Source organism: Hypanus sabinus, chromosome 6, assembly GCF_030144855.1.
Source record: "Hypanus sabinus isolate sHypSab1 chromosome 6, sHypSab1.hap1, whole genome shotgun sequence".
In the NCBI taxonomy this organism is placed as follows: domain Eukaryota; kingdom Metazoa; phylum Chordata; class Chondrichthyes; order Myliobatiformes; family Dasyatidae; genus Hypanus; species Hypanus sabinus.
In genome coordinates, this window is record NC_082711.1 from 102,285,518 (window position 1) to 102,302,070 (window position 16,553).

The 16,553-nt window shown below is 41.1% G+C and overlaps 1 protein-coding gene across 1 annotated transcript; it reads left to right on the plus strand.

Annotated features, from left to right (window-relative positions):
- The first annotated feature begins 15,167 nt into the window (after positions 1-15,167).
- On the plus strand, positions 15,168-16,323 carry LOC132395052 (general transcription factor II-I repeat domain-containing protein 2-like). The gene is made up of 2 exons (XM_059971366.1): positions 15,168-15,942; positions 16,028-16,323. Exon 1 carries the CDS (start codon positions 15,336-15,338, stop codon positions 15,936-15,938), a length of 603 nt encoding a protein of 200 aa, XP_059827349.1. The 5' UTR covers positions 15,168-15,335; the 3' UTR covers positions 15,939-15,942; positions 16,028-16,323.
- Positions 16,324-16,553: the final 230 nt, after the last annotated feature.

Here is a 16,553-nt window from a genome sequence, read left to right on the forward strand (position 1 = left end):
GGGACAGGAATTAAAATGGTTGGTCACTGGGAAATTCTGTTTTTTGCAGACAGAGTGGAGGTGCTTGAAAAAGTGGTCTTCAATCTAAGTTGTGTCTTACTGATGTAGAGGAGGCCGCACCAGGAACATTGGGTACAATAGACAACTTCAGTAGACTTGCAGGTGAAGTGTTGGGACCCTGAATGGAGTTGAGGGAGGAGGTAAAATTACAGGTGTAGCATTTCTGTGGTTTGCAGGGACTCATGCCAAGATGGAGATCAGTAGGGAGAGGTGAATGAACAAGGGAATCATGAGAATTCCTGCAGAAAGATGAGACCAGAGGGGAGGTAAAGACGTGTTTGATGGCAACCCATTGAAGATGACAGAAGCTGCAGAGAATAGTGTGTTGGAAGTGGAAGCTCATGGGGTGGTAGGTGAGGACAAGAGGAGCTAGATCCCTGTTGAGGTGGCAGGAAGATGGAGTGAGCACAGAAAATGGAGGAGATGTGGGTGAGGGCAGCAATAATGGTGGAGGAAGAGAACCACCATTCTTTGAAGAAGGAGGGCATCTTTGATGTCCTGGAATTGAAATCTCATCCTGAGAACAGATACAGTGGAGATGAAAGGACAGAGAAAAGAAAAATGATGTGTTTACAGGAAACAGATCGGCAAGCTTAAATCGATCCACTGACAATGCCATAACCTTGATGTCCTGTCTCATCTGGAAAATGAGGTCCAGCTCAAACTGTGTCATAAAGTTTGAGGATGAAACAACAGAAGTTGGCTTCATTGAAGTGCAGAGAGGAAGTGGAGTTGCTGGTTGACTGATATGAGAACAACAACCTATGTCTGAATGCGGAGAAAACCAAGCAAATGATTGTGGATACTCTGATACATAAACACAAGAATGGCAAGGATGGTAAACAGCTTTTTACTCAGACTATTAGGCTTCTGGATTCCCTGCCACATCACATTTGAAGTGTCACCAGCTAATTTGTTGTGTACCCTACAATATTTAATTTATGCACTTTACTTTGTTTAGTTATGCATAATTCATTTGTAGATTTAATTCTTACTTTTCTAAATTTTTGTGTGTCATGTGTACTACTATGCTTTACATTCTGGTTCGGAGAAACGTTGTCTTGTTTGGCGGTATACATGTACACAGTTAAATTACAATAAATGTGACTTGACTTTGACGAGAAGGTATAGTCAAGATACCTGTAGGAATTGGAGGGTTTATAAAAGATATCAGTGGACAGTTTGTTTCCCAAGATGGAGTTAGAAGAAATTGAGAAAGGGGAGAGAGGCGACAGAAATGAACCAAGTGAATATAAGGGCAGGGTAAAAGCTGGAGATGAGCTCAGCATGGGTGCATGAAGTGGCACCAATGTAGTCATCAATGTAGTGCAGAAGAAGTTGAGGAGCATTAGCAGGAAAGGCTTGGACCATGAACTGTTCCACTTAGCCAACGAAAAGGCAGGCAAAGCTAGGGTCCACACGGGTGTCCATGCCTACCACTTGAGTTTGGAGTTAGTGAGAGGAGTCAAAGGAGAAATTATTGAGAGTGAGGGCCAATTCTGCTAGATAGAGGAAGGAGTTAGTGGAGAGGGACTGGTTATGTCTTCTGTCGAGAAAGAAGCGAAGAGCTTTAAGGAGGATAGAAGCATATTGGGATTGGTCATCCATGATGAAAATGAGTTGGTTAGGTCAGGGAATTGAAAATTACCGAGAAAATCAAGAGCATGTGAAATCCAATGAATGCATGTGGGAAGCGACTTAACCATGGGGGATAGAATGGAATCAGGGTATGCGGACATGAGTTCAGAGGAGCAGGTGCGAGCAGAGAAAGTGGGCCTGCACGGACTGTCAGGTTTGTGAATCTTGGGCAAGAGGTAGAAATGAGCAGTGCAGCATAAGAGAACAATGAGCTTGGTGGCAGTAGATAGGGGATCTGCAAATTTGATAAGGTTGGTGATGGTGCAGGAGCACTGGCCTGATGGTCTTTTACAAGGGGTAAGTAAGGGGGACTGTGTGAGATTTACTACCTGGCCTGAGCAAAGTAACAGCCAGTCCACCAGACTGCAACTGCAATCCCTTTGTCTGCAGGTAAGGTTGGGACTGGTGTGGAGAGAGTGAAGGACAATGGGTTCAGAAGGGGTAAGGTTTGCAAATTATATGTAATTCAAAGGAAGCATTGCGGACACCTTGTAACTATAGAACTGTCCTGTCCTTCCCTTTGATCTTTCGCATATCAGAATGTCATGTAATAGTGATCAGTGAGCCTCTTCTTCAAAGAGTGTCTCCAGTATAATGCCCATTGCTTGTTTTGCAGAATAAAGCCTTCTACATACACCAGCTTCAGTGTCTCTCTGGTGTCTTCCTTCACAGTCACATCTTTTAAAGGCTTATCTGGGATGTGTTCATGTCCCACTGTGTGGCCGGCAATCTCAGCAGCCTAAGTGGGTGAGTATTTTTTTAAGATTAGTAATCACACTTAGATCCGTTCAAGTCATTGACCACGGAACCATGAAGTATCAAGAACGATGGAGAGCTGAACTGGTAGATATAAAGGTAGTGTCCTGTGTGTGTGTGTGGACAGACATCTTTGGTGAGCCAGGGCCACCAGTTGCAAGGGGTGGTTACTGACCATTCGGAACACTAGTTGGGTGCATGTATGCTGGTAGCAGCAGACTCATTTGTGTGTTTTAAGAATGAGTCTGTAACCTTGGTGTAACAGTTAGATGCAAAGGAATACAACAGGCGCTATGAGTTCAGTCGCATGTAAGTGGCAGAGAGCAGAGTGTAGACTATGGTTTTAAGTATGTGCTGCTTAATTGTTATACGTCATTTATACTTTGGGTAGTGTAGGAATTAGAGTGGAGATATTTGAGGGAGAGGTTATACCCAGATATATCTGTTGGGAAGGCATCAGTTGCAGTCAGGCAATGTCAGGTCAAGAACCCCCGATGACCCGAGCCGGCCCTTGAACTTGATTAAAGTCACCTGTGGGAATTCAGAATACAGGCACAGAATCGACGACATGGTTGAAATTCACCAGGAGCACCCCAAAGATATACATGTTTTGGTAAAAGTGAAGTGCCCAAGGAAAATGTGGGACAGTATGGTGCAGGAAGTGCAGGATGGTACATGGGCAACTACTGGGAGTGTTGACAATGAAGAGAAATATCGCTTCTTTAAGGGAGAAGTGAGGCAATGACTGGAGGGAGGTGAGAGTAACCAGGGAATGATAACGTCGGTGATTCAGGGAGCTGAGAAACCAGCCATGGATTATACAGAACATAAAGATCAGGCGTAAAAGGATTGGATAATCCAGGGAGGGATGAGCCAGTTTCCCTGAAAATGCTGAAAAAAAGCCTGAGCTCAGCCCTCCAGGAAGCTGTAGATTTTGGGATAGCAGTGTGATCGACCTTCCTCACGACAGTATTGTGGGCTGCTGAGATAGACCAAAGGAGGGTGAAGAGGGGTTGTAAAGTGGCTGTAGTGAGTGATGCTGCCGTGACTTCACCGAGAACTTGCTTTGTGTGCCAGCGACTGGGCATGGTTGGAGGCATTTGACAAGGTCCCACATGGGAGGCTGGTCAAGAAGGTTTGATTGCTCAGCAGTCAGGATGAGGTAGTAAATTGGATTAGACTTTGGCTTTGAGGGAGAAGCCAGAGAGTCACAGTAGAGGGTTGCGTTACTGACTGGAGGCTTGTGACTAGTGGTGTGCTGCAGGGATTGGTGCCGGGTTGTTTGTCATCTATGTCAATGACCTGGATGATAATATGGTTAACTGAATCAGCAAATTTTGCAGATAATACCATGATTAGGGGTGTAGTGGACATGGAGGAAGGCTATCATGGCTTGCAGAGGGTTTGCATCATCTGAAATAATGGGCAGAGAAATGGGAGATGGAATTTAATGTAGACAAGTGTGAGGTGTTGCACTTTGATAGGATCAACCACAGTAGGTGTTACACAGTGAATGGTATGGCACTGAGAGGTGAGGCAGAACAAAGGGAATTGGAATACAGGTTCATACTTCATTGAAGATGGTGTCACAGGTAGACAGGGTCATAGAGAAAGCTTTTGGCATATTGGTCTTCATAAATCAACGCATTGAGCACAGTAGATGGGATGTTATGTTGAAGTTGTATAAGATGTTGGTGAGATGTAATTTGAAGTATTGTGTGCAGTTTTGGTCACCTACTTACAGGAAAGATGTAAACAAATTTCAAGAGTTCAAGGAAAGTTCACAAGGGAGTTGCCAAGTCTGGTGGACCTGAGTTATAAGGAAAAGTTAGGTTAGGACTATAGTCTTTTGAACATAGAAGATTGAGAGGAGATTTGATAGAGGTATACAATATTATGAAGGGTATAGTTAAGGATAATGCAAGCAGGCTTTTTCCACTGAGGATGGTTGGGACTACAACTAGGGTCATGAGTTAAGGGTGAAATGTGATAAATTTAAGCAAAGACTTTAGCTTAGCGTAATTTGTCACAAACAAGAGAAAATCTGCAGGAGCTTCAGTCCTCCTGAAGGGTTTTGGCCTGAAACGTCGACTGTACTTTTATCCTTAGATGCTGCCTGACCTGCTGAGTTCCTCCAGCATTTTATGTGTGTTCCTTAATATAACATGTCATCACTCAGCCATGTTGCCAAATTCTCCTTTTTAAAAAACACCTCTGCTCTTTGATCTATTAATCTAATGAAGGATTATATTGGAAATTTGGGGCTCCTAATTTTGAGGATAAACCTGAGATTTTCTTTTAATCATGCAGTATGACAGGGTCTATGGAATCCTAATGCAGACATTGCAGAATCAGCAACGCACAAAGTAATCCTGCTGTCAACAAAAAGGCAGAGCTCCAAACTCTCAGCCCCTTCATCCTCCAATTTGGAAATGAAAGATGGATGCTGGGATAAATTCCAGAAATCCAGCACTGTGGAAAAATTTTTGGCACATATATATAGCTAGGGTGCCTAAGACTTTTGTATAGTACAATAGTAATTTTTATGTATTGCACTGTACTGCTGCCGCGAAGGGAAAAGCAAACTTCATGACATTTGTGAGAGATCATATATCTGACACTGATGTGGGTCTCTATGATGAACAGGGAGTGGGAAAGGGTCAGGGAGTGGGGGATCATGGTTGGGAAATGGGGAAGGTAGAAGGAAGGGAGCAAAAAGCAACAGACAGACATTCTGTAATGATCAGTAAACCAATTGTTTGAAATCAAGTGGTTTTGCCTGATGCCTCAGGGCTGGGTGTGTCGGCACCTGCGCCAAGCCCCGCACCCCAGCACTCCTTCTCTATCACCTTTCCCATACATCCCCTCCCCGCGATGCTCCACCCTTGCCATTCCCACCGTACTTTGCTCCCGCCAGATTTACAAACCCGCTCTTCGCTCCACATTGGCTAGTACTATGTAAATGACTTAGGCAACTGTGCCTCAGACTTTTGTACAGTACTGTACACGTTAAGATGAATCTTACCTTCAACAAAGAAAATAAAACAGAAGCAAGCAATAATGAGATAACTTTATGTAGTTCTAATGATTTTAATGCACTTGCATCCTTATGCATCCTTCAGCGCATCACTGAATTGTCAAATTGTGCTGTGTGGTCAGATTTTTGCAGAGAAACTCAAATTCATTACCTTCTGCCAGAGATGACAGTACTAATCACCGGTCCAAGGGAGAAAGGAAAGGACAAATACTGAATAATCTATTTATTTTGGGAATATGAGTCAACATTCTCTCATTCTCTCCACCTTTAACATGATTCTGTCACAAAAACTTCATATATTTAATCCCAAGGCCCACTTTTTCTCTGGAGCTTCCAATGCCATTGCTCAACTTTTAAATACCCAACAAACTTGGCATCCACTTTCTGTTACCATTCAGTCAACATAGCACTTTTGAGAAAAGGTTTTCCTTTAGTTCACCTCTGGCCTTCAAACTACTTGATTTTCTTGAAATTTCTTTTAATTGTCCCACCTTTAAGGAACATAACACAAACTTATCTGGTAACAGTCTCTTGTCATCCATCCGTCATCCAAGTGAATCATCAGCACACTTTCATCAAGGACTCTTTCTTAAGGTGCTGAGTGAAATCGAACATGATAATTTTGGTGCTCCCCTAAGTCTCTGCCAACCAACAAAATACAGTAAATACAAATGTGAAAATTACAATTCTAATGCAATTTATTTCTAATTCAATTCTCTTTCTCTCAAAAAATAGTCGATTCTTAATTAAGTCAGAATGAAAAAAAAGTGAATATTAATTGCAGTCAGTGTTATTGTGGTGATTGTAATTACAATCGACCAGGTGGCTACTTGACAAAGGAGTGAAGCACTGTCAATTAAAGTATATGTATGCAAGTAAAATATTATTTTATATAAAAACAACTATATCTGGGAACTGGCCATATAAAGATAATACATCTTCCACAAAATGAATGGGATCTTGTAACAAGCATTGGGTCTCTTTGATTACGTGACAATAGGCAAAATCTATTTCTGACCTTTATACTCGCTATACTTTAACAGCCAACAATGAGATGCTAAGCCGACTTGTTTAGACAAATAATTAAGAGATTAGCAATTACAAAAGTGAGAATAGATGACATTTACTCTACTGCTGAAACGTAGATTGTATGTACACACTGTAAATCTATACATGGGGTGAAGGGGGAGGTTGAGTGAAAATGTCCCTAACTGGTCTACATTTACCAGGTTTCTATGGAAACAAGTATACAGGTAAGCAAAGTAGGTAATGTTTTATAAAGCAGCCTGTACAACATTCCTTTCATATTGGTTCTGCACAGATCCTTTTTGTTTCTCTTGCAAAGTTATTTGCTCACATTGAGATCAAAACGACATTACCTTTTTATGGGAAAGTATTTAGCAGTCTGCAGTTGAGAGTTGTAGATAATGCTGGAACGAACAGGAGTAACGTTTTTGAAATGAAAAGGACTAATGAAAATAGTTGTCTTTTAAATTCCAATTTCCATGCTAACTGATCAAAATTCACCCTGTGATCTTTTTTGTGAAATAAATTGTTGTTAATTAAATTCTTCATAACAGCTCTATGAAGGCTTCCATCTTCAACTCACTTAAGTACTGTAAGCAGAAAAAAAATCACAACACACAATAGAGATTTTATGTCACTCTTCGAAATTAATGACTGCAAATGCAAAATAAAAAAAACACTGGCTGCATGACTGAACTGCCAGGATGAAAGGGTTGTAAGTGGCCAGTGAATACTGTTTAATTAGTCTTTGCTGTGTTAGCATTTGAATGGGTGCTTAATTTTAAAAGCTGCCATTGTTTTGCCTTTCTGGTAATGATTGCAACCCTTTGCCTCGTTTTAAATTTATGTGGATGAAATTAGATGGAAGTAGAAAAGCAAAGCACTGGCTTGTAACTTTCACTATAAGGATGCTGTGTGACAATAGTCCTTTATAGCAATATTATGACTCTATTTTGAGAGCCATCAAGTGATGTGTTTTAAATAATCACATTGTCAATGTCACGTAAAGCAAAGACGTGACAAGTCTTTTGTTTCTGGTAAGTGAATAGCTGAAGGACATATCTTTGTTTTTATTTACATGTATTCTATTTATTTGTGTGTGGATTCATTCTAACTCAATAAGTATGCTGAGCACCAAACTCCCATTGAGAGGGTAAGCTTCATCTTAACAGAGCAGAAGTTAGCAAAAGATCACACTGGTTACAACATGCCTGGCAGTGAATAGAAAATATGACTAACTAAATGTACATATTTGTTTAATCCTTTACCCTCATGGAAGCATTACCTGTAACATAAAATAAATGCTCTATTTTTTGTGGGAGTGAGGGAATCGTGGGAAAAAGTCCAAATTCTGAACACTAAGTTAGTGAACCTCAAAGTCAAATCTATGACTTACTTGTAAATTGCAATAGAGAAGAACATAATAGAAATGGAGGAATTTTACTGTGCAGCAAACGCTGTTTTAGTATGGTAAATCTATATTGGTGTTCCTCTTCCCATAAGCTTATTACCCTAATCTCAGTTGCTTGATTAGTTGCCATATCGCTTGCCAGCTTGCATTTAAGCAACATCTTTGGCAATTAAAGGGCTCCAGAACATTTTTACAGGTACATTTCAAAGTTTGACACAATTGGATAAAGAAAAATCAGGCCAAACGATTACAAGGTTAATTTAAAAAGTTTATTTTCAAAGGTCAAAGTTCGAAGCACAAAGTACATATATTATCAAATCATGTAAACTATATACAACCTTGAGATTCATCTCCTTACAGACAGCCACAAAGCAAAGAAACCCAATAGAACCCATTAAAAACGATCATCAGACATGCAGAAAAAAACAAACTGTTCGGACACTAAAGGTAAGCAAATAACATTCAAGGTTACAAAGGTACATTTAATGTCAGAGAAATGTATACAATATACATCCTGAAACTCTTTTTCTTCACAAACATTCATGAAAGTAGAATAGTGCCCCCAAATAATGAAAGACAGTTAATTGTTAGAACCGAAAGTCCCCCCCCCAATTCCCCTCCCTGCCGCACATAAGCGGCAGCAAGCAACGATCCCCCTCCCCCCACCAGCAAAAAAAGGCATCAGCACCTGCCACCGAGCACTCAAGCATGCAGCAAAACAACAGCAAAGACACAGACTTGCAGTACCCCAAAGACTACTTGTTCACCCGGTGTTCAACATACCACAGGCTCTCCCTCTCTGTAATAAAGGAGAAAGAGTTGTCTCCGTTTCACAGTGGAAGGGGAGACATAACAAACAACTCATTGGCTTACAATGCTAAAAGTCCATTGCATCACTTTTTCCGAGCTCTGTGCCCGAAGATTTCAGGTCTCTGGGCACACAGCCATAGATCTTCCAACTATCCACAATGCCACACTGATCTCCTGCCATGACACCCATCTCCAGAGTCACAAAATCTCGGCCCTCTGAAGGTGAGCAAAGCTCTTGGACCGTGCCCTAGGCACATCAATTATGTCCAGTCGTGAAACCCCGAGAGCGGGTTCCATTCCTGCAAAGAGCCGAAGTCAGCGTGTTACTCCAGGTCAGGGTCTTCAAACGAACCCTGAAAAGGAAAAGTAGAGATATTAAAGATGGAAATAGAGCTGTTTCTGAAGATGCAGGCAAAGGAGTCGCCGTTAAGCGGCATTGACTCTCATAAGCTGAACTTCACAAAAGAAAATACACAGCTATGAAGCCAGTCGTAGGTGATCAGGAGCCCATTAGTTGCAGTTCACAGCCTCATTTCAGTGCAGAGATGAGTAAATCTTGCAAGCAATGAACTGAGCACGCTCTCCCCCAGCCCCAACACCTGGCTGTTAAATTGGCCAAGCAGCAGGTGGTTCTTCAGACCTGGATACAAGCTCTGCTAATTCCATACACTCTCAGGCCTGCGACCCACTGCCTCAGGTTTAAAGAGCAACCTTTAAAAAAGCTAAAACAAGGTAGAAAGAGAATAAAGTTTAGAGAGGGAATTACACACATGCAGGCTTGGGTCAACCCAGACACACCTTTCAGAAACTACAGTTGAAGTATCATGGACAGCTTTGTGCTCCTCATCTAAGAAAGCATGTACTTAGAATAAAGAAAGTGCAGCAAAGTTTCATTGGAGTGGCTTCTGGAATTGGCAGGTTGGCCATGTAAGAAAAAGTTGAAAAGACTAGGACCGGACTCCTTAAAGTTAAGAAGAATGAAAGGACATTTAATTGAAATTCAAGTTTGAAGGCAAAATGCAAGGGAGCCTGTTCCCCTGACTGAGAGTTTAAGACCAGAGGTATAATATGAGATTAAGGAGTGGACTGTTTAGGCCTGAGACGAGTATTTTTTGCACTTAGAAATTTATGAAACTTTGAAATTCTTTACCTCAGAGATCTCAATGCACATGTTCAATCAAACTAGGGCTGAAAGATTTCTGGAAAATGTGCTGAAGCTTATCCATGGCCTTGATAATTGGCAGAGAAGGCTACAAGGGCTGACAGCCTATTCCTGCTCCTGATTCTCAAGCTCTCATGTTCTTGTGACAGAGCAAAAGATGGAATGAAGGAAAAATGCAAAGATCCAAATAGAGTAGTAAATATCCCAGAAGATTTTAAGCATAGACACTGAAAGCTGGGAGGCCCAACATATGATCTTTAGAACAACAATTACAAAAATAGGATGATGGTTAAATTAGCAGAAGAGCTAACCCAGAAAAATAGAACATCAAAGCACTGTGCAAGCACTTCAGTCCACAATGTCGTGCCAATTTTTGAACTACTCTAAGATCGACCTAATCCTTCCTTCCCACATAGCCCATCATTTTTTTGTGCGTATCTAAGAATATCTTAAATGCCCCTAAGGTATCTGCCTCTACCACAACCCAGACAGTGTGTTCCATGCACCCACCAATCTTTATGAAAAGACTTTCCTCCAATCACCTTAAAAACGTGCCTCCTTTGTATTAGCCCTCTCTGTTCCTATACACTGCTAAGAACCCTGTCATTAACCCCTTATTCTGCCTTCAAATGTGTTTTTCCAGAGTGAATCACTTCATACTTCTCTGGGCTAAACTCCATCTGCCACTTCTCAGCCCAGCTCGACGTCCTGTCAATGTCCTGTTGTAACCTTCGGCAATGTTCTACACTATCCTCCAACATTTGCAAGCTTACTAACCCACACATCCACTTCCTCATCCAAGTCATTTATAAAAATCTTAAAAAGTAGGTCCCAGAACAGATCCTTGTGGAATACCACTGATCACTGAATTTCAGGCAAAATATGCTCCATCTACTACCATATTCTTCCTTCTACAGGCTTGTCGATTGTGAATCCACAAGCCAAGTTTCCCTGGATCTCATGCCTCCCAATTTTCTTAATGAGTATACCATGGGGAGCCTTACTAAAATTCATATACAACACATCCACTGCTCTATCTTCATCAATGCGCTTTGTCACATCCTCAAAGAATTTAGTCAGACACATGATGCATAACTTAACCCTCACAAGCCATGTTGACTATTTCTAACTAGCTTATACTTCTCCAAGTGCTTGTAAATCCTGTCTCTAAGAATCTTCTCCAATAATTTTCGCATCAGTGAATTAAAACACACTAGTCTATAATTCCCAAGGATATCTGTACTGCCTTCCTTAAACAAAGGAATAAAAATTGTCATCCTACAATCCTCTGGTTCTACTCCTGTAGCTAGTAAGGTCATAAAGATTATTGTCAAAGGCTTAACAATTTTTTTCCTCATCTCCCATAGTAACCAGGAATATCCTATCCATTCCCAGGGACTTACTGAATCTATCCTAATGTTATAGCACAACATCTTTCTTAATGTTGACATGTTCTGGCATATCATCCTGCTTTATGCTGTCCTCACAAATGTCTAGGTCTCTCTCACTGATGAATATTGAAGGAAAATATTCATTAAGGACCTCTCTTACCTCCTCTGACTCCAGGTAGATGTTTCCTCTTCTATCTCTGATAATTTCCACCCTCACTTCAGACATCCTCCTGTGTAGAACACCTTGGGGTTTTCATTAATCTGACTCGCCAAGGCCTTCTCATGCCCCTTTCTAGCTCCCTTAAGCTCCTTCCTACCTACCTTGAAACTCTCTAGAGCCCTATCTAAACCTTGCTTCCTAAATCTTAAGTAAGCTTCTTTTTTCCCTCTTCACCAGATGTTCCACATCTCTTCTCAACCATGGTTCTTTCACCCTACCATCCCTTCCCTGCTTCAATGGCACAAACTTATCCAGAACTCCATGCAAGTATTCATTAAGCAACCTCCATATTTCCATTTTGCATTTCCCTGAGTACATCTGTTCAGAAATTATGCTCCCAAGTTCCTGCCTAATAATATCATAATTCCCCTTCCCCATTTAAATGCTTTCCCATACTATCTGTTCCTATGGAAAAAGTCGAACAGTTGTGCTCACTGTCTCCAAGTTGTTCATCTACTGAGAGATCTAGCACCTGAGCAGTTTTATTCTTAATTTACTCAGAGTTAGGCCCTAGGGCAAAAATGGAGATAGGTCTTCTTGATGATGGGCAGAATGCAGGACCAGACAGTTGAAATAAAAACACACAGAAAGCTGAAAATACTCAAAAATTACAGCCAGAGTTGAGGAGAGAAACATTAATATTTCAAATTAATGACCTTTCATTAGAACTATGGGATTGGAAATTTGGATAAGCATCATGCAGGCCATTGAACATGCAAATGATTTGATTCAGACTCAAACAATGGCTTGAGAGGAGATGTTGTGAATCTGATGGTCTGAGAATGGATTTTGTGATGGGATCCAAAGTGCACCCTCTGGGTAATTCCAATGATCAACCTAAAGAAACATCCACTCATCCAATATTGGATGTTGGGTAAGCTGTATGCTAATCAAGAAGTGAAGGGTTCAGTTTGGATAGAAAAGCAGCCAGTAAGAACATGGAATCAAACAATTTACTATTGTATGACACTGAGGACTCACAGATGTAAATGGGAAATAGGAAGAGACAAGGATCATTCCTAATTCTCCAATGAAAGACCTTCAGATTTGATACATTAAAGGCAGTAGATAAATACAAATTGTCATTATTGTATTGCATATATTTTTCTATTCCGTTGGGAAAAAAACACACCAATGTGTGTTTGAAGCTTCTTATTATGTATATATCACAATATAAATATAAATGTTGAAAAGCATAAAAATAGCACACATTCAAAATCTGAAATCAGAACTTACTGCAATTACATGGTATATTAGTTAGCTTATTTAGGAAAAAAAAACAGAAGTTGAAATTTCATATTATAAGCTATAGTTAGACCATAAGACGGGAGCAGAATTAGGTCACTCATACCATCGAGTTTGCTCATGGCTGATCCCAGATCCCACTCAATCCCATACACCTACCCTCACATCATGATAAGGTGTGGCACCTTATCAAACACCTTCTGAAAATCTGAGAATATGACATCCATTGCTTCTCTTTTGTCCACCCTGCTTGTTATTTTCTTGAAGAGCTCTAATAGATTTGTCAAGCAAGATTACCCTTTACAGAAGCCATTCTGACATTGAATTGTTTTATCATTAGACGCCAAGTACCTCAAAACCTCATCCTTAATAACAGACTCCAAAACTCTCAGAACCACTGAGGTTAGGCTAGTTGGTCTAAAATTTCCTTTCTTTTACCTTCCTCCCTTCTTAAAGAGTGGAGTGACATTTGTAATTGTCCATTCCTCTGAGGCCATGCCAGAATTGTGATTCTTGAAAGATCATAACCAATGCATATGTTAACTCTTCAACAACCTCGCTCAGGACTCTGGGATGTAGTCCATCTGGCCCAGGTGTCTTATCCACCTTAAGAGCTTTGAGTTTGCCTAGCACTTCTTCCTTTCTAATAGCAATGGCACTCACTCCTGCTCCCTGACACTAATGGACCTCTGGCATACTGCTAGTGTCTTCCACAGCGAAAAGAGATGCAAAGTACCCATTCAATTCATCTAACATTTCATCGTCCCCCATTATTGCCTCACCAACATCATTTTCCAGTGGTCCAATATCAACTCTCACCTCCCTTTTACACTTTATATAATTGAAAAAAAAGCTTTTGTACATTGCTTTATAGCTTTGGCTAGTCTGCCCTTAAATTTCATCTTTTCCCTTCTTAGCTTTTTTAGTTGCCTTTTATTGGATTTTAAAAGCTTCCCAATCATCCAACTTCCCACTCACTTTTGCTACCTTATATGTCATTTCCTTGGCTTTTATGCAGTCCTTTACTTCCTTTGTCAGTCATGGTTGCCTACCCCTGCCATTTGAGAACTTCTTCCTCTGTCAGACATATCTATCTGGTATTTTGTGAAATATTCTCAGAAATGTCAACCATCATCCCTGCCAGTATCCTTCTCCAATCCACCTGGACAAGCTCCTCTCTCATGCCTCTGTAATTCTCTTTATTCCATTGTGACACTGACACTTGTGACTTATGCATCTCCCTCTCAAATTGCAGTATGAATTCAATCATATTATGATCATTGTCTCCTAAGGATTCCTTTACATTAAGCTCCCTAATAAGTTATGTGCTTATTATACAACACCCAATCTAAGATAGCCTTTCCCCGAGTAGGTTCAAGCACAAACTGCTCTAAAAAGTCATCTCGTGGGCATCCAACAAACTCCCCCCCTTGTCATCTGACACCAACCTGATTTTCCCAATCCCTTTTGCATATTGAAGTTTCCAATTACACGGTGTCATTATCTTTATTACATGCCTTTTCCAGCCCCTTTACAATCTCAACCCCACATCTTGGCTACTATATATATGATTTGCATAATTTTTTTTAACCATTGCAATTTCTTAACTCCACCCACACATATTCAACATTCTCTGACCCTGTGTCACCTCTTTCTAAAGATGTAATTCCATCTCTAGGCAGCAGATCCACACCACCGCCTACGCCTTCCTACCTGTCCTTTCGATTCAAAATAAATCCTTTGATGTTAAGCTCCCAGCTACGGCCTTCTCTCAGCCACGGCTCAGTGATGCCCACAATGTCATACAGACCAATCTCTAATTACATCACGAGTTTGTCACCATACTATGTGCATTTAATTGCAGTACCTTCAGTCCTGCATTCTTCACCCTTTTGAATCTTGCCTCTGTGGTACAATTAAGCTCTTTGCTCTGACTGCATTTATACATAATCATTGGCTTGTCCTTCCTTACAGTCAAGTTACACCCATCATCTACTTGTAAACCTGTTGGCTCATCCACAGCTCTATCATCCTAGTTCCCATCCCCCTGCCATATTAGCTTAAACCGGGGGTCGGCAACCTGCGGCTCCCGAGCCATTTGTGGCTCTTTCACCTCTGTGCTGCGGCTCCCTGTGGCTTTGGGAAATAATTGGTCAGTATTTAATTAAAATGTATTTTATGTTAGTTTGTTAGCTTTTGAAATGTAATTATGGTGATCTTGTACAACCTAAGTGTAGCGACACATTTCCTGCCACATCCGAAACGGCTCACAATTAGCCAGCATTCCGGCTAAGGGAGATAGCCTACGGGGGTTTGTGAGTACGCGTCTTTTGCAGCATCTGCGTCCATGGGGGCTGGGTTGAGGGAGGCTTAAAAGCAAGGCTGTTTAGTTCGAATAAAGCTATCTTTGACTGCAGTTTACTGACACCGCTACAACGTGTTTTTATCGCTGGCTGTCCAGACGGAAGGTGCTGAAACGCTTTGTCGCGTGTCTGGAAGAAGTGAAAACTTTCCTGGGCAGCAAAGGGCTCACCTTTCCTGAGCTGGAACAGCCAGAGTGGCTGGAAAAGCTACACTTCATGGTAGACATGACAGCGCACCTGAACACGCTGAACACAGCTCTTCAGGGGAAAGGACGTACAGCCCTGCACATGTTGGAGGATGTTTTGGCATTCGAGCGCAAGTTGACAGTGCTTGCCAGAGATTTACAGAAAGGCACTTTGTCTCACTTCCCCAATTTGAGAGAGTTCAAACAAGGTCACGACATGATAATTTCGGAGTATTTACATTCTGCAATCATCGCAATGCAAACATCGTTTGGGAAACGCTTCTGTGAGTTCAGAGAGGAAAAAAACACATTATCCTTCCCGGTCACTCCCTTAAGCATCGATCCTTCCCTACTGAATACGACTGCATTGGCAGGTGTGAGTCAACCTGATCTTGAGATGGAACTGGCCGACATAGCCGACAAAGACATATGGGTGTCCAAGTTTAGACGCTTGACAGCAGACCTTGAAGATGTTGCCCGTCAGAAGGCCGTTCTTGCTCAGAAACACAAATGGAGTGATATTGAAAACCTCACAGATGACAGCTTGCGATCCTGTGTAAAGATGAAGGTGACATCATACAGCCCTGATGTGCAGACGCTGTGCGCTGAGGTCCAGGAGCAGAAATCCCATTAACCAAGTATGATAAATATTTTAATTGCCTATTATTTTACTTATATTCATATTTTTTCATTGTTCAGTGAAATAGTCCTTTCATTTTTCAGGATGACAGCTGGCTGACGTTATTTTTGGTTTGCTGCTGGCGGAAAATTTAAGTTCGGCGTTTTTCATAAATACAAGAAGGACTCAAATAGACATTGAATATTTTACTTAAAAGTAACTTTCAACCCAACGTCTTTTTTTCGGAGTTCAAAATGTTTTTGTTGCATGCAGAAATGTAATTTCGTTTTCTCTGCAGGAGTTCATCAATTTCATAAATGCAACACATTATAGTTTGTTTATACATAGCATAAAGGCAAAAAAAACGTTGTATGCAGTGTTATTTCATTTTAAATGTCAAACGGGTTTTGCGGCTCCCAGTGTTTTCTTTTCTGTGGGAAACGGGTCCAAGTGGCTCTTTCAGTGGTAAAGGTTGCTGACCCCTGGCTTAAACCACCCCCAACAGCTCTAGTAAAACTACCCACAAGAATATTGGTCCCCTAGGATTCAAGTACAATCTAACCCTTTTGTACATCCCCAAAGGAGGTCGCAGTGATCCAGAAATCTGAATCTCTGCCCCCTGATCCAATT

What these genes read in the sequence shown, in the direction of transcription:
- LOC132395052 (XM_059971366.1), top strand. Translation starts at nt 15,336, where the DNA reads ATGGTAGACATGACAGCGCACCTGAACACGCTGAACACAGCTCTTCAG.